This window comes from Procambarus clarkii, chromosome 22 (genome assembly GCF_040958095.1).
Source record: "Procambarus clarkii isolate CNS0578487 chromosome 22, FALCON_Pclarkii_2.0, whole genome shotgun sequence".
Classification (NCBI taxonomy): Eukaryota; Metazoa; Arthropoda; class Malacostraca; order Decapoda; family Cambaridae; genus Procambarus; species Procambarus clarkii.
Genome location: NC_091171.1, coordinates 13642496 through 13667495, shown reverse-complemented (window position 1 = coordinate 13667495; position 25000 = coordinate 13642496). Strand labels below are relative to the sequence as shown.

The following is a 25000-nucleotide window of genomic DNA, read 5'->3' as shown; positions in this document are numbered from 1 at the left end:
ATATATATGAATGCTACACAGTTTTCATCTATAGACATCCATATATGGTGAAACACATGTGAAGAACCGGTAGGAGAGGGTGTTGTGGGTGAGAGGGGAGACAGGGAGAGGGTGTAGTGGGTGAGAGGGGAGGCAGGGAGAGGGTGTAGTGGGTGAGAGGGGAGGCAGGGAGAGGGTAGAGTGGGTGAGAGGAGACAGGGAGAGGGTGTAGTGGGTGAGAGGGGAGACAGGGAGAGGCAGGGAGAGGGTGTAGTGGGTGGGAGGGGAGGCAGGGAGAGGGTGTAGTGGGTGAGAGGGGAGGCAGGGAGAGGGTGTAGTGGGTGAGAGGGGAGGCAGGGAGAGGGTGTAGTGGGTGGGAGGGGAGGCAGGGAGAGGGTGTAGTGGGTGAGAGGGGAGGCAGGGAGAGGGTGTAGTGGGTGAGAGGGGAGGCAGGGAGAGGGTGTAGTGCGTGAGAGGGGAGGGAGGGAGAGGGTGTAGTGGGTGAGAGGAGACAGGGAGAGGGTGTAGTGGGTGAGAGGAGGAGACAGGGAGAGGGTGTAGTGGGTGAGAGGAGGAGACAGGGAGAGGGTGTAGTGGGTGAGAGGAGGAGACAGGGAGAGGGTGTAGTGGGTGAGAGGAGACAGGGAGAGGGTGTAGTGGGTGAGAGGAGACAGGGAGAGGGTGTAGTGGGTGAGTGAGAGGGGAGACAGGGAGAGGGTGTAGTGGGTGAGAGGAGACAGGGAGAGGGTGTAGTGGGTGAGTGAGAGGGGAGACAGGGAGAGGGTGTAGTGGGTGAGAGGAGACAGGGAGAGGGTGTAGTGGGTGAGTGAGAGGGGAGACAGGGAGAGGGTGTAGTGGGTGAGTGAGAGGGGAGACAGGGAGAGGGTGTAGTGGGTGAGTGAGAGGGGAGACAGGGAGAGGGTGTTGTGGGTGAGTGAGAGGGGAGACAGGGAGAGGGTGTAGTAGAGGGAAGAGAGGTGCAAGTGGCTCATATACACTGTGGTGGTGTTGGTGTGTTGCTCACGTTAGTGTGGACCACAATAATACTCGGTGTCCCAGTACACCATAACACCCCCCCCCCCCCCCACACACACACACAACACAACATGTTGTAAGAAATAATCAACAACAATTACCCTTCCAACCTTGCCTAGCGCCGCTGACCCCCGCCACCTTCACCATGTACACACACCAACAACATATTCAGTTCGCATACGAGGTATATATATATATATATATATATATATATAAAGTATGCTTTGATATATAGTAATATAGCACAGCATACCGCTCGTTCATAGTATGACACGAGCATGAACACGGGGCGCAGGTTGGGCGACATATTGTGATTTCTAGGGCCAGATTTACCAAGCAGTTATTCAAGTACTTACGAACGTGTACATCTTTCCTCAATCTTTGACGGCGTTGGTTACATTTATTAAACATTTTACAAGCATGAAAACTTCCCAATCAACTGTTGTTATTGTTATAAACAGCCTCCTGGTGCTTCGGAGTTCACTGTTTAATAATTATAAACAAAGCCGCCAAAGATTGAGAAAAGATGTAACAGGTACGTAAGTGGTTGCGTAACTGCTTCGTAAATCCGGCCCCTGGTGGTTTAGGGATCAAATTACTCAGCCACTGGAAGGTAACTACATGGGTTGGGGAAGGGGGCGAGGGCGTAAGAAGTAAGTGGTCTACTTGGGGGGGGGGGTGAATTATTCACTTCAACATTAGAAAAAACTATTGGTTGTGTTCAATGTTTTATTAATAATAAAAAGGCACACTGGATAGCATAAAACTGAAATATTTATAGCATACACAGGGTGCAACAAACTGTGCATGGCGTTCACAATGTGCACTGAAATGTTAACAGCCAAAATGTCAATGACGGAACAACAAAATGCTATGCAATACACTTGAACTTATGAATTATGAATCAAACTGAACAACAAAGCACCCAGGTGCTGATGGAAGGTGATTACTGGCCAAAGATTCAGATAATCAACAGTGTTCTTTACCACGCCTACCGAGTGTCCGATCATGGGACACTCAAGGCATAGCTGGACCAGCGCTGGTGCAACCCGTCCTCGACTCAAGTCCATTCCATCCGGGCGGTCGACCCCAAAGACACATTCATCAATTTTAGCATGCTCTTCATTCAAAACAGGAATTTTCTCAAATATAAATTAATAATATTCCACATTAGTATATTGTAAATATTTAGGCACTGGTTAGGTTAGGTGCTTAGGTTCTGTTGGCGATTATTTGTATAACAAGCCACAGACAGCAAAATAATCATATGTGCCTCAGTGAAGAGAGAGGGGAGAAGAAAGAGAAGAAAAGGGGAGAAAGGGAAGAGAGGGGGGAGAGAGAATAGGAAGAGGAGAGAGAGAGAAAAGAGGAGAGAGAAAAGAGGAGAGAGAGAGAGAGAGAGAGAGAGAGAGAGAGAGAGAGAGAGAGAGAGAGAGAGAGAGAGAGAGAGAGAGAGAGAGAGAGAGAGAGAGAGAGAGAGAGACAGAGGAAGAAGCGAGAGAGAGCGAGACGACAGCAAAATAATTATGATAAGTGCCTCAGGAAAATTTGCAGAAAAATTACACTCAGATGGACACCGGAAAATAACATGGCGTTCAGCGATGGAAAATTCTAGTTACTTCGGCATGAGACAAGCGAAAACCTTAAACTAATACAGGATACAAGACACAGTCGGAGCTCCCAACAGATGTTGTACCATGTCAAGGACCAAGGAACAATAATACCAGAAGATCTAACGTTTAGCCACCACAGTAAAGCAAACATAACATCCAGGAAAATTTGTAATGGTGATGTCTTAATACAGATATAATTAACATAAATACATGTGTGGAGGTTTTATTGTATGTTTTTATATTATGGTACACGGAGCAGGCGGGTCAAGAACAGTTAAGGTGAGGCTCCTGGGCTGGTGCCGTATTGGTCGTTGGGATGCAAGTCTCGTCCAAACCATATACTCAGACCTTGATAATGCACTCAGGAGAGTGCGAAAGACTTTGTGCAGTTCATATCTTGACATAAAATAAATATATACGAGTTTTATATCCTACTCGGGAAAATGATAGGATGGAGATTGGAATATTGTTCGATCCTCGTATTCCCATTCAAGGGAGGCGAGATTGCAAAGCTGGAAACTGTAAAGGTCATTTACTCCACATCAAGAATCAGTGTCATCTATACTCAGCGACACCACACAGGGTTGGAGACACGAGTTGCTACTGGTGCCGGGGGTCACATCAGTGTAAGGCAAGTAGCTAACGGTATTCTTGCCCCTTGCCTCTAAACATCTTCCTACGAAGACACTGCTCAGATTAAACCCTTCGCCAGAGAAGATGCTGGAGCAGGGAGAAGCAGTGCCAGGGGGCGAGTCATTAGCTGCTGTTGCTCTTGGGTTGTATTCAGTGCTTGCCGACAACGAACACTTGTGAACACTCTACCTTGAATCTTGGCTGGGCAAACTGTTTCCATTTGGATGGAGTTGCTAGCTGATGGTGTCTGTCATCTGTGCTGAAAGCAGGGGACCACGCTCATCAGAGATGCCTAACCCAAGAGGCAAAGCCTGTCAGCCAACTCCATTTTTGCGTACGAGAGCAAGGAGCATGCGACCTTGGTAAGTGTCCTCATGTGCTTCAAAATGTTTAATTCAACAGCTGGGAGATAGCAAGTGCTGCAGACAAGATGTCTGTAATTAATTCATTCATTGTCTTGAGGGACAGGAAGCCAGAGTGTATTCATACACATTTTGGCTTTAACTGAGGCTCCCCATCCTCCCAAAGCCGAATTACTGACCTCTCCCAGGATGCATCCCCCTCAACAAGCTAACTCCTGAGTACCTACTCACTGCTAGGTGAACAGCGTCATTTGGTGAAAGGAAATGTGTCCAACAATTTCTGTCCCGCCCAGGATTCGAACCTGGAATTCTCGAATGTGCGTCGAGAACGACCATGACCTCAATAACCATGATCTCCAAGGTAAGCATCAGTGGAGAGTCTTTCGGCATCCATCTTGTAAACATGTGAAGGGCTCGACACCTTCAAACATTTGACACTGGATCAGTTATGCTCCATGACTAAGATGGACTGCAACACTCTCACTGAAGTTCAGCAAGAGTTGTATACACTCATTTCTTGGAACGGTGCCAAAACAGTGTCTTTTTTCAGTCAAAACGTGAACACTCTATTATGGAATCTCCCTCCAAGCTGTTCCACCTTGGACGTGTAGAGGACGGTCAACCAGGCTGAACACGAGTGCTCTCTCCTCAACCACACGTGTTTGTCTCCCAGACACATCACCCTGGAGGCTGATGATCCAGGACGCTGTTGGATGCCTGGAGGTTGATGATCCAGGACGCTGTTGGATGCCTGGAGGTTGATGATCCAGGACGCTGCTGGATGCCTGGAGGTTGATGATCCAGGACGCTGCTGGATGCCTGGAGGTTGATGATCCAGGACGCTGCTGGATGCCTGGAGGTTGATGATCCAGGACGCTGTTGGATGCCTGGAGGCTGATGATCCAGGACGCTGTTGGATGCCTGGAGGTTGATGTGCCAGGACACAGTGGGTTAATTAGTAAAAACTTTTGCATGTAAATATGCTGATCCCTTGATGGCGACTCTTCAACAGCATTATTCTATTACTGCAGTAACTTTCTATAAGTACAACTACGTCTACTATAAAATGTCGAGTAGAACTATGAAACGTACAAGGAAATGCAGTATAGAATCAGTGAAGAGCAAGTGTACCATAGGGACAACCAGAGAACACTGTATTAACATCAGGGATCCATGGTTGTTCAACATCCTCCCAACAAGTATAAGAAATATCGCCGGAACCCTGCTCCAAGCAACAACCTGTTGGACCAAGCTCTCCAAAGTCAGAAGAGCTGAGTTGTGAAGTAGAACAGCTCCCAGAACCCAACCTGGTACATGACTACCACCACCACTGGAGGAGAAAGGGTTTGACCGCCAGAGAGGGTAGAGGTTGGCTGCGCTCTCCAGTCTTTGTTGACCCAGTTTGGTGTGCGGTCGTTAGTGGTGTAGTTCGTGGGGGCTCGAGACCGCATATACCTGTGTGATGGGGGTGCCTCTTCCCCAGGTGCAGCGTTCCATGACATTTGACCTTGAATTTACCGGAAATGTGGACTACCCGCTCGTGGATGTAACCTTGTTTGATGTGTTGAAAGTTGCCGTGGAGGCCATCTGTGGTGTGCAGCTGATTTCCAGTCACCGTGCGGTTGTTAAACTGATTTTGCAGGAGATCAACAGGTCCTTTATCAAGTGCTATGATGGGCGCACTTTTCACCCGCCCGCCCCTTCGGGTTCTGTGGTTGTTTCGGACGGTATATCAGCGTTTACGGAGCCCCCATTCGAATTTTCCGAGGTGCTGTTCTGGCGCTATTTTGGGCAGTTCGGTTGAGTGTTGTCTGTCAGGATGAACGTCATTTCATCCGGCAGGCTGAAGGGCGTGCAGAATGGGATCCGGATGCTGACCATGCGGCTGAAGGCTGACATTCAATCCTCTGTTCGTCTAATGAGCTTCTATAACAGGATTTATTAGGCTAAGCAGCCTCGTACGTGCTTCCAGTGTGGACTATCAGGGCGCCAGGCTGCGGGTTGCCGTGCGAGCAGTGTGGACCAGGTCAATCTCTTTCTCGAGGAAGACTTTTCCCCTTTAGAGGTGATAATGGTGTGGCTGTGGATACCCAGCCTGCGTAGGGTGCTGATGGCGTGGCGCCCGGTGGGATAGCCCGTGTGGTGGACGGTGAGCCAGTGTTGTCGGCTGTGTGTGCGGTTCCCCCTTGTGAAGTTGGAGGTGCCGAGCCAGTGGTGTGTGTGGTTGCGCCTCCACCGGCTGCTGTGGGTGTGCCGCCGGTTACTGCGACGGTGCCGAGGCCGGTGCCGAGGCCGGTGCCTTCGGCTTTTGATCGCGTTGTTGTGATGCTTAGCGTGGTGGAGCAGCATGTGATGCCTGGTGTCTTGGTGGCGGCTAGAGGGGAGGGGTGGGGCAGTTGTGTTTGGCCCGGTGATTGCTGCAGCCGCGATGCTTCGTGATAAAGTGCTGTGTGACCGTGCGCGGCCTTCCCGTGCTTCTGGTGCGTCCAATATGGTGGATGTGGTTAGCTCTGAAGATCTGTGTCCGGCGACCGAGCTCTCGAAGATGTCTCCTGGCTCGTCACCGACACGGGGTGCCGCTTGGGAGGATTTTGGTAACTTTGAAAGTTCCACGACATCTGATGGGGAGGCAGGTGGGGGTCTGGAGTCCCTGGGGTGCCCGGTGTTGGTGCAGTGGTGGTGGAGGCGGAGGTCCAAGTGGTGTCAGCCGCTGGGGCAGGGGTCTATACCTGCTCCGCTGTCTTCCTCTGCGCCCCCGTGTACAGGTTCCCCGGAATGGAGGGTTGTTGCTCCTGGTGTAGTGATGGTGCTGGTAGAAATTTGGTAATCGTGTTGAAAAAGGACGTCGTGCAGCTTGACACTGTACGGGGGGTGGGGGTGGGGGGGGGGGGGGTTGTCGCAGTGACGCCGGGTCCCGTGGTGGGCCCTGTGCAGCCCTTCCCCTTGCCGCGGGCTCCTGTCCGGGAGGTCCTCGAGCCGCTAGACCCCTTGTGGGATGGGATGATGGTTCGTCCTTATGCCACGACTGCGACCCCGGCCGATTGGGCGAAGTGTAATGCGTATGTTCAGAAGTATGGGTTCAATGATTAATGTACTCCTTGTCTTGTTTGGGTGATTCGGTGCCTTTGTTTTTGCTTACGTTATGTGTTTGTACCTTCGTTACAATATTTCTTTTATCGTGTGTGTGTGTGTCTCGCTATTGTTGTGGCCTGGGTGTCTGGTGTTTGTTTGTATACCTGTCCGCCATGTGTGGTAGTCGGGTCCATGTGTGTGTTTTTGTGTTTGTGGTGTGCTGTTTGCTTGTTTCCTGTGCTGTTTTCCTTGTATATGTGCTTATGATTATTTTTGTACTGTTGCCAGGACTTGTTAGTCTTCCTGTGCTCGTTTGATTATTTTGTTTGGTGTGTTACCTTGTACTGTTTTCTTGTGTGCTTGTTTGAATGCTTATACTTATGTTGTGGGTTACTCTGTGTTGTGTCCGGTGTTCTGTGGGACTTTTGGCTCTGCTGTTTCGGTGCCTTTACTTATGTATTGTCGTTGTCGGCTGTAATGTTTCTGTGTACATTGTTTATGTTTGTAATTTTTTTTTGGTACTTTGTTTAGTGTTATCATTCTGTCCACTTTTTCTGCTTTCCATGTGGCCTGAACGTGTTGTTTGTACCTGTGTTCCTTGTAATGCTGTTTATTTTGTTTGTGTGTTAAGTGTTCCCGAATGTGTTCTTCTGTTACACGATGTTTTGCTTTTTCCTGTATTTGCTGCTGTGTACTGCTTGTGTTTCATGTTATTTTCCTTGTTTTGTTGTAGTTTTGTTTTGTAGTTGTATTTTTATTGTTCTGTTCTGATAGGTGCTTTGTCGTCCCTTTTATTGTATTTAATTTTGTTTATATAAAAAAAAACACTGTAACCATGGCATGCACGTGAACAAGCAAGGGGGGGGGGTAATGAAAACCCCCTAGTTTCCTTTTTTGGCCTAATTGGCATAATTAGATTCAATTATTCACGGGGGTAATATGAGGCAGAGAAACACAAAGATGGTACTGATCGTAGAGTATATATATATATATATATGTCGTACCTAGTAGCCAGAACGCACTTCTCAGCCTACTATGCAAGGCCCGATTTGCCTAATAAGACAAGTTTTCATGAATAAATGTTTTTTCGACTACCTAACCTACCTAACCTAACCTAACTTTTTCGGCTACCTAACCGAACCTAACCTATAAAGACAGGTTAGGTTAGGTTAGGTAGGGTTGGTTAGGTTCGGTCATATATCTACGTTAATTTTAACTCCAATAAAAAAAAGTTGACCTCATACATTATGAAATGGGTAGCTTTATCATTTCATAAGAAAAAAATTAGAGAAAATATATTAATTCAGGAAAACTTGGCTTATTAGGCAAATCGGGCCTTGTATAGTAGGCTGAGAAGTGCGTTTTGGCTACTAGGTACGACATATATATATATATATATATATATATATATATATATATATATATATATTGTTTATGGATTGGCAGTTTGGTGACGGCTGTGTATAACAGTTATTAAGTTATCTGGCTGGTCGGTCGAGGTACACCTTGCAGTGGTTGCACTTGGGGCTCCGGGTGGAGATGCAGAGGTGGTTCACGGACAGGCATCAGCTGGTATAATATTTCATCACCAATGTGTGTTTGTTACTTCGTGTTCCATGTTCCCCGTCTATGGTTGGGTCGACTTTATTAATCGAGTTTTTATGCTCAGTCTTGTGACTCCAGCTTTCGACTCTACACTAAATTACAACAGTATGCTACGGTTCCTTCGGCTATTTTTGTTTTACACACACTGTGGTATTGCAATATAGATCAATATATAGGGGGTCTGACAGTTGAGTGGACAGCGCTTCGGATTCGTAGTCGCAAGGTTCCGGGTTCGATCCTCCGTGGAGGCGGAAGCAAATGGGTTGAGTTTCTTTCACCCTGGTGCCCTCTGTTACCTAGCAGTAAATAGGTACCTGGGAGTTAGACAGCTACTACGGGCTGCTTCCTGGGGGATGTGTAACAAAAAGGAAGCCTGGTCGAGGACCGGGCCGCGGGGACGGTAAGCCCCGAAATCATCTCGAGATTACCTCAAGATATGTTGATTTTCCATGGCGGGGGGGGGGGGGGAATGATCTGGACCTATAGGCCAGACTGTGGTGTCGCGTACTAATTGTTTAATGATTGATTGATGAAGATTAAGCCACCCAAAAGGTGGCACGGGCATGAATAGCCCGTAAGTGGTGGCCCTTTTAAGCCATTACCAGTATCAAGAGCTGATACTGGAGATCTGTGGAGGTGCGAATGCACCCTGCATGACGGGAGATGTCTCCCTTGTGAATGTGTTAAGATGAAGATGAAGCCACCCAAAAGGTGGCACAGGCATGAATAGCTCGTAAGTGGTGGCCCTTTTGAGCCATCACCAGTATCAATAGATGATACTGCAAATTGTTTAATGTGGTAAGGGATTATATATATTAATTACATATGTGTGTGTGGGGGAGAGGTGGAAGGAAACCACCTCACCTGGTTTTTTATGTCACATTTGTAGTGTTAACTTCAATTACACAGTATTGTTGCTTGATATTTAACACCCTCAGGGTTGTGCCATGTGTACCTGTCGATAATATATGATTTGTACATATCCAGTGCTGCCCAGTGAGATGATCATGTTACTGTACGCCTTCCAATTGGAGAGTACATGTAAACATATGTAGACAGTACAACTGGGGTTTCTGTGACTCAAGGGAGGCTCCAGGCGCCTTCTGTACATGTATTATGAGTCGCACTTGGGTTTTCTGTATCAAGAATTGTATGTGTTAATGTATTGCTTCATGTATTCTATTGTATATCATGCACTCTATATTTTGTCATTGATACAATTTTATCCTTGTATTAATTGTCAGTTTAGGTGCCATGGTTTACATATTTCATTTCTTGTACATAATGTGTCGTACATATTTCATGTTTATGGAAATATAGCTGTATATAAAGTGGGTGTAGGTGTAAATATTTGACAAAATGTTAGTGTGTCCCAAGATGTGTTTGGTTCAGCATTTGGTCTACAAATTACTTTTATTGTATATATTATTTGCTTTTAACTATACAAATATGAGGATATGACATTCCGAATGGACCGAAAGGACATTCAGAATGGACCCAGTCGATTGAAAGTCAGGTCCGATGTTCCACTTAGTTCCACTAAGTTCCACTTATGTATTAAGACGATTGGATAAATAGCTATGAGGAACTTCCATGAGGAACTTTGTCAAAAGTTCAAACTTTTTGGACACCTAGGATTTAATATGAATATCCTTATTTTCATCGTCTTTTTAAAAAGCTACAAGAAGCTCACTCCCAACAAGCAGGGCAACATGAGCATGTATGCACGCATGCTCACACACACAATTAAAGAACGATGAGAGAAATCAAGCGTGGGTTTGGATAGTAAATTTTCGTCAGAGGAACACACATAAAGAACATTGTGAGAGGAGCATAAGCGTCGCTTTCCAACTTCAGACTTCCTTATATGGATGGTGAAATACTAAAGAAACTGTTCACGACTTTTGTGAAACCAAGATTGGAATATGCAGCATTTGTATGGCGCCCAAATCTCAAGAAGTACATAAACTGGAAAAGATGCAACGGCATGCAACAAAATGGCTTCCGGAACTGAAAAACAAGAGTTACGAAGAGAGGCTAGAGGCGTTAAATATGCCAAACCTAGATGATAGAAGAAAAAGAGGTGATTTGATCACCACTTACAAAATACTAACTGGAATCGACCAAACTGATAAAGAAGAATTCATGAAACCAGCACCTTCACGAACAAGAGGACACAGATTCAAGCTCAGGAAACAAAGGTGCCGAAAAAATATTTGAAAGTTTTATTTTACAAACAGAGTGGTAGACGGTTGTAACAAGTGAGAAGGTGGCGGAGGAAAAAAAAAGTAAGTAGTTTCAGTGTCAAATGACAGAGTACTGGGAAGACGGGACACCAAGAGCTTAGCACTCATCCTGTAATTACACTTAGGTAATTACACACACACTAGTTAACAGTTGAACCAGCTGATTGACAGTTGAACCAGTTGATTGACAGTTGAGAGGCGGGACCAAAGAGCCAGAGCTCAATCCCCGCAAGCACAACTAGGTAAGTACACACACACATCCGATTACAGTAATGTTAGTCTGCCGAGGTTGGCACTTACTGTGTACTGGTGAGGCACGACACAGTGTTGCTCAAGTTTAAACGTGGCACTCCTTCCGCAACACAATAAAACCGCATATATAATAATTGTTTTAAATCAAATACATTCTTTTTCTTGGGCTATGATCAATATATATATTTGTTATGCTTTTAAGTTTAAAAAATGCTTGCAATGGATTTTTAAACAAATTTCAAACCATAAAACAATATTTAAATCTACATATCCATTTACCATTGTGTCTCCAAAACTTTGAAAACACTTGATCTGCAGTGACAAAGCTTAAACAAGACTGTGGCTTACTGATTGAATGTCAACATTGCAACTATAACTTGCCCCCCAAACATCAACAGTATGTCTGCGACTGTCCGTGTACGTTAATAACGTACGTCCAAGTTATAGACGTAAACACGGGTTGTGGTACAATATGACGTCGCTCTGGCTACGCCCCCCCCCCTGTGTCCGTGTCACGTCGCAGAGCTTTGCTATAATAACGACACACGGAGTAGGGATTCAGTGCAGCAAATTGGGGTGCGGGCACCATGGCTTTGTTGTCTCGAGCACGACAAGCCAGTGCTCCCAGCCTCACCATCTGTATCGCTGCCTCAAGTCTGTTCAGCGCTTTATTTTTAAGCAAAATTATGAAATTCGTATCTAACGACAGCAGGGAAGGTATACATAACGACGGAAACAGAGCATCCCGTTGCTTGTGTACCTTGTGTGTAATGATGGAACAGTACCCTCAGAGTTGGACAGTGCCCTGATACTGGGTCAGTACCCAAATGAGCACTGTGGAGAAATGTCAGACAGATCCCTCGAACATTATCTAACACAGTGCACAGTTACAATCACAACAGACCCCTGGAACATTATCTAACACAGTGCACAGTTACAACCACAACAGACCCCTGGATCATTATCTAACACAGTGCACAGTTACAAACATATTAAGATTTCAACTTAGATTCAACAGAGCAGAAGAAGTTGTTAAACACATGGGACAAAATCTTACTGAAGCGACCATACGAGTCATAAATACTCATACTACGCCCAAGTAAAACAGAAACAAGCAACACACAGTGGGCCAGCCACAGGCTTAGGGCCCGCGCAGGAATATCCCTGAAAAAAAAAAACAAATGGTAGGTAGGGCCCAGCACACCAGTGGTTGGATTATAAGAATAGTCCAATGATGATTTCCATTTAATTTTAGTTATCTTTTTCGCAAATTACCACCAGTTAGCGGATAATTATATTAAATGTCTGCAAACACTATCACAGCTACCTTGGTTACACAACTCTTACCTTTAACTCGCATCCAATATATAATTATTCTTCATTAACTTTTAGACAAAGTACTGTGCCTAGATAAAAGATATTAATTACCATTTAACCGTTAATAGTCACTCCTCGCTGTACTCTTAGATTCCTGGGCTTTTCGTAACAATTACTGCCCAATACTATAATTCACATCAAGAACTTAAGAGCACAATATCCTTCAGTAACAACTCTAGGGACCATGAACTGAAAATATTCTTGGGGTTTAATTGGAGAACTTTAATTCACCAATTACTATGATTAATCTTAAATTTACAACTTCTTTTAGCGGAATGCTATTCACCAAGTGTTTAAAATCTCCCCCATGAACTATTCTTTCACTGTGGTAGCCATTAACAGTGAGCCGTGAGACACTCAGTATTCCATAAAGGTGCAGGTCTCTGGCTGTAGTCGTGTGGCTGTGGTGGTGTTTGCTCTAGCAGTCAACTGATACACTGTCAACAGCGGACAAGGCCGCCCACCTCACTCCGCCCACTGGAGTGATCATTTGCGTAACGTGTTCCAACCCTATGACCCAGAGGGTTGTCCATAACCACCTCGGCTTTAACAATTCCTTCTTTATGAACTTTATATATTTTTCACACAATGTTTCTCTCATTAATAACAAGGAAAGATTGATCTTTTTAGTCTCTTATTTATCTTGGCCTAAATCACGTATTTCAATTTATTTCGATAACAAATTTTAAGAAGTTATTCTAATAACGAGTAAATAATCCAATCCCCAAGTGGAGAGGGGGGGGGGGGGACCTGCTGCCTGGGTAACAGCTTCTCCCCCGAATCAACCTACCCTGGCTTTGCGCCCTGGTGAGGCCACTCCAGACCAGGCCGACATCAGAGCGCAACTCCATAGTCTCCTGAGACTGATGGATGCCTACTACTACTACTACCTATTATATGAGAGGAAGGGCTGACGTCCGAACTGGATTGGCAGAAACGTCGACACATTCCATTTATTCAATTGGTCTCAAGTATACCTGGAGAGGATTCAGGGAGATCCTCTACACCCCAAGCTTAGTCTTGAGCCAGACTTGACGTGTGATAATTTGGTCTAACAGGCTGTTGCTTGAAACGGCCCGCAGGCCCGCATATCCACTACAACCCGGTTGCTCCAGCATTTCTTGCAGAAACGTGTCTAATTTTCTCTTGAATACGTCGAATTTTGTTCTCGCAATATTTATGTTTGCTGGGAGGATACTGAATACATATGGACCTCTCATGTTCATACAGTGTTCTATGACTGTACCTATAGCACTTCTACTCTTCACTGGCTCTATTCTGCATTCATACTACATTGTTCGCTTTAGAATGTTGCTATTTTACTGTTCAAATTTGGGACCTGGCCTTCCAGTATCTTCCATGCATATATTATTTGCCATTCCTCTAGTCTCCTTTTCAGAGTGTGTCGTGTGTGTTCTCTGAATTCCCTCTATTTCAGAAATATCTTCTCATTTGAAAGTGAAATGAGTATCGACTAGTACTCAAGGTGGGGCAGAACAAATGATTTGAATAATAGAAACATTGTGGTGGAATCTCTGGATTTGAAAGTTCTCATAATCCATCCTATCATTTTGCTGATTGACTGATTAAGATTAAGCCGGTGGCACGGGCATGAATAGCCCGTAAGAGGTAGATTATATATTTTCTATTTTTAGTGAATGTATACTGTGTGCTGAGGTCGCATTTTTTATCGTCAGGCTGCTATCGCGGGGGACGATACTGCTTGACAATGTTTATGAGGGTGTCCAGCGTGATGCATCAAATGAACGTCTGGGATGCTCCCAGACGCAGGTTCGAATCCTCGTCACGGCCCTTGTGGATTTGTTGACGTTTACCTTATCTAAGCATCAGGAAAATATCACTGTTAAACATGTTACTTTCCGTTGCTCAAAGACTATATTGATATCATCTTGCAGTTTTTCAATGTCTTCTACAGGAGTAATTTTCAGGCTGATGTTTGTATTGTCCGTAGAGGATTACATGAAGCTGTGACTCGAATTTTTGTCTTTTTCGGATAAAAGAATGAGGAAAAACAGTGATGCTAGGACTGTGCCCTGGGGTACAGGGCTTTTAACTTGGCTCGGACTAGACTTTGTTTGACTGTTACTCTGCATTGTGTTGGATGGGAAACTGAATATGTATTCTTGCTTCCGTGATTTTTGCCATAAATGTTGAGTAATTGAGAAAAGCAAATCTTCCCGTTTTGAACCCATGTTGACCAAGGCCAGGATTCATCAACCATTTATGCAACCACTTACGAAACCTGTACATCTTTCCTCAATCATGGCGACTTTGTTTAAATGTATTAACTCGTTAATGAACTACGATGACCTACGAAATTTTTATTACAATAACAACCTTGGGTTGTTAAGTATTGATAAACTATTTAATAAGTGTAAACAAAGCTAGAATGACTAAGGAATGATGTACAAGTTTCGTAAGTGCTTGTGTCAATGGTCTATGAATCCTGGCCCTGGATTGTGATGTTCAATGTTCTCCATAAAACAGGAGATCTCACTTCTAATAACTCTCAAAAATTTGCAGTGTTGCAATGTGTGATGTCCGTGTGACCGGTCTATACTGTTTAGCTTAGTACTTAGGACGGTGTCATGCCGAATGTTTGCAAGTTTATTGTTTTCAGTCAAAACTCTAATTACCGAATGGCCCATCAGTCTTGTTAATCCTTTTGGACATATTAGGGGCATTGATGTTAGTCTGAACTTCAATTAGTTTGTGCTCGGAGAATGTTGTCTCTGGTATCGAGAACATTTTCCTTCACAGTTGGCTCTTATCTCCCGCTTGAGTGAAAAGTTCTCACAGAATTAGTTTTGGGCCACATTACTGTGAGTTATTCTGTGCGCAGGTTAACTGTGCGGCCCAGTACAGCAGACACCTGCTTGCAGGAGTTACTGCATCAATTAGGAATAAAGCAATCACATGGGTGTAAACACATGTAAAGCAATCACATGAATAAAGCAATCACATGAATAAAGTAATCACAACAATCACATGAATAAAGTAATCACAACAATCACATGAATAAAGCAATCACATGAATAAAGTAATCACAACAATCACATGAATAAAGTAATCACATGAATAAAACAATCACATGAATAAAGTAATCACATGAATAAAACAATCGCATGAATAAAACAATCACATGAATAAAACAATCACATGAATAAAACAATCACATGAATAAAACAATCACATGAATAAAACAATCACATGAATAAAACAATCACATGAATAAAACAATCACATGAATAAAACAATCACATGAATAAAACAATCACATGAATAAAACAATCACATGAATAAAACAATCACATGAATAAAACAATCACCTGAATAAAACAATCACATGAATAAAACAATCACATGAATAAAACAATCACATGAATAAAACAATCACATGAATAAAACAATCACATGAATAAAACAATCACATGCACTTGGGTGTAATCAGTCTCTCGAAAACTTTTATTTTGAGCAGCCGAGTATCCGACATTCAGGATCTAATATTATTATCTAATAAGTAATAATTTTATCGTTTTACTCACCCATTTATTCATTTACCCATTAATGTGTCATTTAGATAGTTTCACAAGATACTCGTCTACTCATTTTATACTTGTATTTATCCTCACGAAATTGTAGACTTAATTTTATTACTAATTATTTTTTGGCGTTTTAATTAACTAATTACGAAGGTTGTTTTTTTAGTTCATTATAATTTCTTAAAATATTGGCTTTTTAACTGACATAAAAGGAACACATCAACTTGCTGAGCCACGCATGATAACATACATGTATACTTAAAAATATATATATATATATATATATATATATATATATATATATATATATATATATATATATATATATATATATATATATATATATATAAACCGTACCTTTAATTTGTAGCGATAAATGTAACATATCCAACTATCTCCCGTCCTTACCTCGCAATATATTTCCATAACGGTAGTGAATATAACAGTTCTTGGTATATCAGTAAACACTAATTATCTACACAGTTATAACGGTAACTTTGACGTTGTTCGCTCCTGTTGTCGTGTCTCGTAGGCTTATAGAGTAGTTACTACCGTGTCGTCGTGGGTCGTGTGCTTAACTGTGACTACGGGAAATACGATCTGGATATTTAGGATCCGTTTACTGGCACTCGCACCTAGTGCTATAAATATCCTTACATTGGAGTCCTGTGTTGCACCGAGCTCAAACCGCATACCCCTACGAAGAAAGAGGAAGAGATGCTGATGGGAACGGGAACGGCGTTCCCTCTATGGGGGAAGAAAACGAATCACGGAACAACTTGAGAGTCGCACCCTATCTCAAGAACGAGGAAGGCGGCTTGGTAGAGAAATAGTAACGATTGAACTAAAGCTACAAGAATCACACACAATCCAGGAAGAGACAAAGAGAGCAAAAGGCCATCAGTGAAATAGAAATCTGAAATATTTTTCTCCTGTGCAAAATCAAGATAAAAAAACTACATCTAGTATCGGGCCCCTGCGAAAGGGAAATTGAACTTTCACTGATGACATCAAAGAAATTATCGAAATACTGAGGAAGCAGTAAGACTCTGTTTTCAGCGAGCCACTAAACACACTTAAGATTGATAACCCAAATGAATTTTTCATGAATGTGATACCAACATCAAATCATATATCAGACGTCACACTATCCCCACTGGATTTTGAAGAAGCCATAGACAGTATGCCTATGCACCAGGCCCTGATTCTTGGAACTCTATATTCATCAAGAACAGTAAAAAACATTATCGCAGGCCCTTCACATTCATTGGAGAGCCTAGTTACTGGCATTATCCCTGATATACTAAAAACAGCAGAGATAGCACCACTCCATAAAGGAGGAAATAATGCAGGGACAAAAAATTGCAGACCGATAGCACTAACATCACACATCATAAAAATCTTTGAAATGTTGCTAAGAAGTAAGATCACAAAATACATGGAATCACAGCATCTCCATAACCCCGGACAACATGGTTTCAGAACAGGGCGCTCTTGCCTGTCGCAGTTGCTGGACCACTATGACATGGCATTAGATGCTATGGAAGACAAACAAAACGCTGATGTAATTTACACAGATTTCGCTAAATCCTTCGACATATGTGACCATGGTGTTATTGCACACAAAATGCGCTCAAAAATTTCTGGAAAAATAGGCAGATGGATCTACAGTTTCCTGACTAACAGAACCCAATGTGTAATAGTCAACATAATAATACCCGGACCATCAACCGTGAAGAGCTCAGTCCCCCAGGGTACTGTGCTGGCTCCAGTACTTTTTCTCATTCTCATGTCGACATAGACAAGGACACAATCTATAGTACTGTATCATCCTTTGCAGATGACACTAGGATTTTTATGAGAGTAAACATAGAGGAGGACACGGCAAACCTCCAATCAGATGTAAATCAGGTATTTCAATGGGCTACAGAAAATAATATGGTGTTTAACGAAGATAAGTTCCAGCTCATGCGCTACGGAAAAAATTAAAATATAAAAACGGAAACCAAGTACAAAACGCAGTCAAATCACAACATTGAACGAAAAAGCAATGTAAAGGATTATGGTGCACTCATGTCGGAAGACCTTACCTTTTAAGAACACAATAAAGTAGCCGTCACAACTGCAAGAAAAATGACAGGTTGGATAACAAGAACTTTTCACACTAGAGATGCTATACCGATGATGATACTTTTCAAGACGCTAGTGCTCTCTAGAGTGGAGTACTGCTGCACAATGACAGCCCCTTTCAAAGCTGGAGAAATTGGTGACTTGGAGAGCGTGCAGAGATCCTTTACTGCTAGAATCCACTCAGTAAAACATCTAAACTATTGGGACCGACTAAAATGCCAAAATTTATATTCTCTTCGTCTATCTTGAGATGATTTCAGGGTTTAGCGTCCCGGCGGCCCGGTCCTCGGCCAGGCCTCCTTTTTGTTACACATCCCCAAGAAGCAGCCCGTAGCAGCTGTCTAACTCCCAGGTACCTATTTACTGCTAGGTGAACAGCGACATCAGGGTGAAAGAAACGATGCCCATTTGTTTCTGAAGCGGAAACTCTCAGCCCACGACTCCGCTTGTGTACAGTCCTGCAACACCCGTGTGCTTGTGTGTACATTAGTTCACCTACACACCTGCTCCCTCACTGTCCGCCCTTATACACCCAGCAGTAATACATAATAATTTACACGTGGAAAATATTAGACGGGCTGGTCCCAAACTTGCATACAGAAATGACGCATGAGACCAGGAGACATGGCAGGATGTGCAGAATACCCCCGTTGAAGAGCAGAGGTGCAACAGGTACTCTGAGAGAGAACTTTCAACATCAGAGGCCCGAGACTGTTCAACACGCTTCCACTACACTAAGGGGCATAACTGGCCGACCCCTCACAGTGTTCAAGAGAAAACTTGATAAGCCCCTACAAAGAATACCTGATCAACCAGGCTGTGACTCCTACGTCAGGCTGCGAGCAGCCGTGTCCAACAGCTTGGTCGACTAATCCAGCAACCAAGAGGCCTGGTCGAGGACCGGGCCGCGGAGACGTTGAGCCCCGAAATCCTCGCAAGGTAACCGCAAGGTAAGGAGTCTTAAGTAGTGGATGGAAGTGGCTTCCAGGACTTCTTTCAGTGCACTGCTCTGACTGACCAACTCTTCAGCTTAATTCTTTACGTTCAATTCAATCCATTTGTGTTTCCATCCTCCACCCATGACTTCTTGTTCAATTTTCTCCCAATTTAACGAGGCTGTTCTTGCCCACCTTTTCCATTCTTCTCAGTATTTTGAATGCAGTGATTGTATCCCCTCTACTTCTCACCTCGGGCGTTGACAGGCTGAATTGTCTTAACCTATCTCTGTAGCATAGTACATTCATCCTTATATTAGTTTTGTTGCAAACCCTTGTACATTTTAACGTTTCTATTTTATGAGATGCGGAATTCATTCCGGTGCTGCGTATTCTAGTACTGGTCTCATGTAGGTTGTTTAAATGCTCTTCAAAGCGTGATCGAGGCTACTACCATAGTAGTCCCGACGATGGTACGTCATGGTGTCAAGCCCTCAACACTCACTACACTACACACACACAAATCACAATAACGTGATATATCAAATAAACAAATCCCCAAGGGCCGTGATGAGGGCTCCCATCTGGGAACATCCCGTGCATAGGCTCGAACCCTCATCATGGCCCTTGTGGATTTGTTCTCCCACACTCACGACTGTCTTGAATGGCTTATAAAAGAGAGCACTGGCCGGAAAAAGCAGTTCAAATATTTTCAAGCTTCTATTTTCCTATGTATAAAGTGCGTTATTAGGTAACTGGGAGTTGATTCAAGAGGGTATTTACTGCGTGCTGTGGAGGGGACGAGGTGTAATCTTGCTTCTGGTATTGAAAGCATCACGCCTGTTGCAAATAAATAAATAAATAAATAAATAAATAAATAAATAAATAAATAAATAAATAAAATTGATGTTTAAGCACGGTGTGGGTGAGCAGTCGCCAGGTTCGTCTTGTGGTCTCGCAAGCCAGACTACCCGGGTCTTAGACTGGGCGGGAGGACTGAGCTCGGCTCCTTCACTCTCCGCCCCTATAGTAGTAGTAGGCATCCTTCAGTCTCGGGAGACTATGGAGTTGCGCCCTAGTTGTCAATCCTGGTGCAGCGTCTGGTGTGACTGATGAGGCCAATCCGAGAGTGGCAGTCCATCCCACACCGAGCACAAACGAAGTCCGATTCTGGTCTGTCTTCCTGGTTACCGGCTTTCCTTCTCTGTCTCTTTGCCTCCGATTCCTTGGCAAGTGACTCCTCGAACTTGGAGAGACCTCGTTGAACAGACTGCCTCCAGGCTGAACGGTCTGTAGCCAGTGTCTCCCATATAGCAAGATCGACGTCCATGGCTTTCAGGTCCCTTTTGCATACGTCTTTGTACCGTAGCTGGGGCTTGCCTACTGGACGCTTTCCCTGCCTCAGCTCTCCATACAGGAGATCCTTGGGGATCCTGCCGTCGCCCATTCGCACAACGTGCCCGAGCCAGCGCATTCGTCTCTGTTTCAGCATTGTGTACATGCTGGTGATTCTTGCTCTCCCCAAGACGTTGTTGTTTGTCACCTTGTCCTGCCAGGTGATGTCCAAGATGTGTCGAAGGCAGCGCATGTGGTAGGCATTCAGCCGTCTTTCCTGACGGGCGCGGAGTGTCCAAGACTCACTGCCATAAAGGAGAGTGCTCAGGACACAGGCTCTGTAAACCTGAATCTTAGTATACTCAGTTAGCCTATTGTTGGCCCACACTCTCTTTGTCAGTTTGGACATGGTAGTAGATGCCTTACCGATGCGTTTGTTTAGCTCCGTATCAAGAGAGAGGGAGTCAGAGATTGTGGAGCCCAGGTACACGAAGTCGTGAACAACTTCCAGTTTGGAATCAGAGATGCCGATGTCAGGTGGGGAGTCCACTCCTTGTCCCATGACTTGTGTTTTCTTCAGACTGATGGTGAGTCCGAAAGCCTGAGAGGCCTCGCTGAAGCGGGTTATGAGCCGTTGGAGGTCTTCAGCTGAGTGGGCAGTGAGTGCTGCGTCGTCGGCAAAGAGGAAGTCGCGCAGATGCCAAGACAAAGGTTCCCCGCCCCTATACACTCAGCAGTATTGGGGGACTTGAATGTAAACTATTGCGGATCTGCTTCTAGGGTAAACAAGTAGACCAAGGCTTTCAAACCAGGTGTGGGAGAAAGTTCTTAGCCAGTAAACAAGTCAGAAAACTTCGACTGTAACCACTAAATGTAAACAATATAATTATTGTTAGACGTAACTGATGAGATATTTAACAAAGTAATGACATATAGAAATATTTTTCTTTAATAAGCAAATTGTAAAGATAATAATTGAACCAAGTCTATGGAGTAAGGAGAGAGAATCAGAATGTGGGTTGGTGTGATGGCCAGATGTGATCTGTCTTCCTTATATTCTTCCTCGACAGTCCTAGGCTTGCCCTCTCAACAACACTTGCACTCATATGCAGGCGATGAGTCACAATAACGTGGCTGACGTATGTTGACCAGACTACACACTAGAAATTGAAGGGACGACGACGTTTCGGTCCGTCCTGGACCATTCTCAAGTCGAAACGTCGTCGTCCCTTCAATTTCTAGTGTGTGGTCTGGTCAACTTGCACTCATACATTACTCTACACAACTTTACAAGTTTATATTTTGCAATAGTTTTGTCCGCCACTGACGTGTTATTCCGTGCAATGTTGTTACTTGCAGAGTTGTCGCGTGTCCACCTAACGCTGTCTTCTTCTTCTGACACATTCACACCTAATTATTTCCTAAAGTAACGAGGCTGGAGGACGGCGCTGGCGACCCACGACTCCGCTTGTGTACAGTCCTGCAACACCCGTGTACTTGTGTGTGTGTGTGTGTTAGTTCATCTCTACACACACCTTTATCCCACACTACACCTCTACTTACCCTACTGCACACTACACCTCTTCCTTGTCTCACAATATACCCTGAAAGTACTTTAGTCTCACATACACCTACATTAGTGACTTTAGGCACAGTATATAGTAACTAGAAATCCAACATTCTGCTTATAACTCATTTTGTATGTATGTACTTTTAACCAAAATAAAGTATTATTATTACTACACACCTTGCCTGCTTGCTCAACAGTGGCCCCTTCCATAAGGTGATCACCCCACTATATAACTTTATCAAATTTATTTACCCTACAGTATGCTTTAACTTTTGTGTGTGTGTGGTGCCGGAGACTAAATCTGGCCGCACCTTGGTGGTCTCCCACCACACATTACCCGGCCTTGTTCCTCCCTCAGTACACCTTCCTTCACCTGAGCAGCGTGCAGGAGAGCACACCACAACCACACACCTGCCTCGCTATGCCACAACATAACACTCTCAAATACGGTACTTTACTCTCCTCTCCTACACTGTGTAAAATACATTACGTTTATATCATTTCCACAACACGTCATGACTTACTTTCCTTCCTTAGCTAAACTGAGACAGTACTAGACCTGCTCCCCCTGTCAGTGTGTCAGTGCCAAGTGGCACAACTTCCCTGTCCTACTCGCAAGAGTGGCACTGTCTTCCTCCTGTCCTACTCACAAGAGTGGCACTGTCTTCCTCCTGTCCTACTCGCAAGAGTGGCACTGTCTTCCTCCTGTCCTACTCGCAAGTGGCACTGTCTTCCTCCTGTCCTACTCGCAAGAGTGGCACTGTCTTCCTCCTGTCCTACTCGCAAGAGTGGCACAACTTCCCTGTCCTACTCGCAAGAGTGGCACTGTCTTCCTCCTGTCCTACTCGCAAGAGTGGCACTGTCTTCCTCCTGTCCTACTCGCAAGAGTGGCACTGTCTTCCTCCTGTCCTACTCGCAAGAGTGGCACTGTCTTCCTCCTGTCCTACTCGCAAGAGTGGCACTGTCTTCCTCCGCGCGCCCTGCGGCACCACTTACACAGACTACAAGTATGACAATAACGTGTTTCTCCTTGACCTACAGTGTGCCACAACGGAGCGCGGGGCGTGGTGCTGTGCCTACTGGAGGTGGGCCGCCTGGCTCAGGGCTGGTGGGGCCTCGAGCCCCCCGGCATCATCAAGCTGGAGAGGGAGATGGACGGAGAGGAGTGGTCTGGCAGGTACGTGCACCTCACGCGTCACCTCCACCCTGGGGCCACCACCCACGGGATAGGCAGGCAAGTGCATGCTACCATCCACAACAGACAACTCGATTGCATATGAAGTAGGATGCACTATGGGTATGAACAAGAGAGATGCACAAGTGAAATGAGCAGGAGGGGAGTACACACGGGAGATGAGCAGCAGATATAATGCCATGAAATGGAGATGTATAGGAGGATACAGGAAGGTGAAGAGGGAAACAGAGGAACGAATGGAGTGGTAAGGTGCGTGTGGAAGACGTGTGTCAACACATTACAGCATGAGGAATAAGAGATAACCGGTAGAGACGAGGGAGGAAGATGGGTCAGGTTATCTTGAGGTTATCTTGAGATGATTTCGGGGCTTTTAGTGTCCCCGTGGCCCGGTCCTCGACCAGGCCTCCACCCCCAGGAAGCAGCCCGTGACAGATGACTAACACCCAGGTACCTATTTACTGCTAGGTAACAGGGGCATAGGGTGAAAGAAACTCTGCCCATTGTTTCTCGCCAGCGCCCAGGATCGAACACGGGACCACAAGTCCAGCGTGCTGTCCGCTCGGCCGACCGGCTCCCTATGGGTCAGAGAACTAGTGGAGATGGAGGGAACCGAGTGAGAGAGGAACTGGTAGAGGTGAAGGAGAGAAAACTACTAGACAAAGGAGACTAAAGAGAGGTGTTAGAGGTTAAGAGAGAGAACCTCCAGTATGGGGTTTACCAGACACAAGGGGGGGGGGGGTTAAGGCAGCAGCAAATTGGGCGTGGCAGAGTAAGGGAGGACAGCGAACTATGGCCGAGAACAGTGGATCAGGGGTCAAAACTGTGTAGGGAAAAGAAGGGTGGATTAGGGGAAGAACAGTGGGTTACGGAAAGGGAGAGGTAGGGAGGAGAAAATGGTAGTAGAGTATGGAAGAGAATGAGGGAGAAGGTGCGGAGAATTATATATATAATGGCGGATGAGGGGGGGGGGTGAGAGACCGGGACTTGTGTTGTGACCATGGTGTTGGGTGGACGTGGGTTGGGAGCTCCTGGTTCACTAGTGGAGTGGGAGGGGTAATCAGCCAACTTAGAAGTGGAAAAGTGTGTACAAGTGAATGAAAAACTTTGGGTTTTGACCAAAGCCATAAGGTAGTGAAGAAAAACAGTATAAGTAGTGTAATTGAAAATAGTTGATGAAGTACTGTGGCAGTGTGCAGTGTGGAGGAGACCTCACCGACCTCTGACCGTGACCTCACCCCCGGCAGCAACCCTCCTAACATCACATGTGAAGACGCTTGGAGGGTCACTCACCTATTGTGTTAGCAGGTCGGTAAGGTACTTAGAACCCCTGTGGGTAAGGTTGGATTATAGCAATGACTAGGTCAGGAAGGGCGTCTAGGTCCAGCAGTATTATGATGGAAGAAGAAGATAGGTTTGTGGAGAAGATGATTGGGAAATTTGTAGAGAAGAGGGATGTTTGGATAGATGATTTAATCAAGGGGATTGTAATGGTTCTATTGTTACGTAAAGTATGGTGACAATAAACACAAACACTAAGATAATCTGTATATTCGACCAAATATATATATATAAGTATGCAGATGATACTTTGGTGTGAGTTGAGCGCACTGAGCGTCGGTACAGTATCTCGCAAGTGTCTGTTCTAAACCACACTTGAAAGTAGACTAGTTATTATTCGCCACTCTGCTGCTTATATGCTCGCACAACACCTCACCATTCTCCAAAGGTTGACAGGAATAGTATGTGGAAGTTAGGAAAGGTTTGAGTTCCATAATTAGTACCAAGAAGAGCTTTGCTTCTCTCATTAGGCTAATGCGTTTGGAGCGAGTATATTATTGGGATAATCTACTCGCTACAGGATCAAGAGCAAAATCTTTAATAAGATACAGAACGAGGTTCAAAGACTCAAACAAGAGTTTATGGATTATATTCAAGAGGAAATCAGGAAGAGCAGGTAGAATGGCAAGGAGAAATAACTAGGCTTACAAATGAATTTGGCAGGAATAAGGGAAGCTTGGCAGGGGAAGGGGGAGTAGTAGTGGACGGAGAAGCAAGTGTGGGAGAGGTGGGGGTCAGCCAGAAAGGGGGGGGGGGGCGA

General features: G+C 44.7%; 1 protein-coding gene across 1 annotated transcript in view; it reads left to right on the top strand.

Annotated features, from left to right (window-relative positions):
- Positions 1-25000, top strand: part of LOC123757528 (uncharacterized) — a 236833-nt gene that overhangs the window by 89955 nt on the left and 121878 nt on the right. The window contains exon 2 of the mRNA XM_069329467.1: positions 22749-22884. Within this exon, the coding sequence (XP_069185568.1) occupies positions 22859-22884 (26 nt within the window). The 5' untranslated portion in view covers positions 22749-22858. The remainder of the gene's footprint in view (positions 1-22748; positions 22885-25000) is intronic.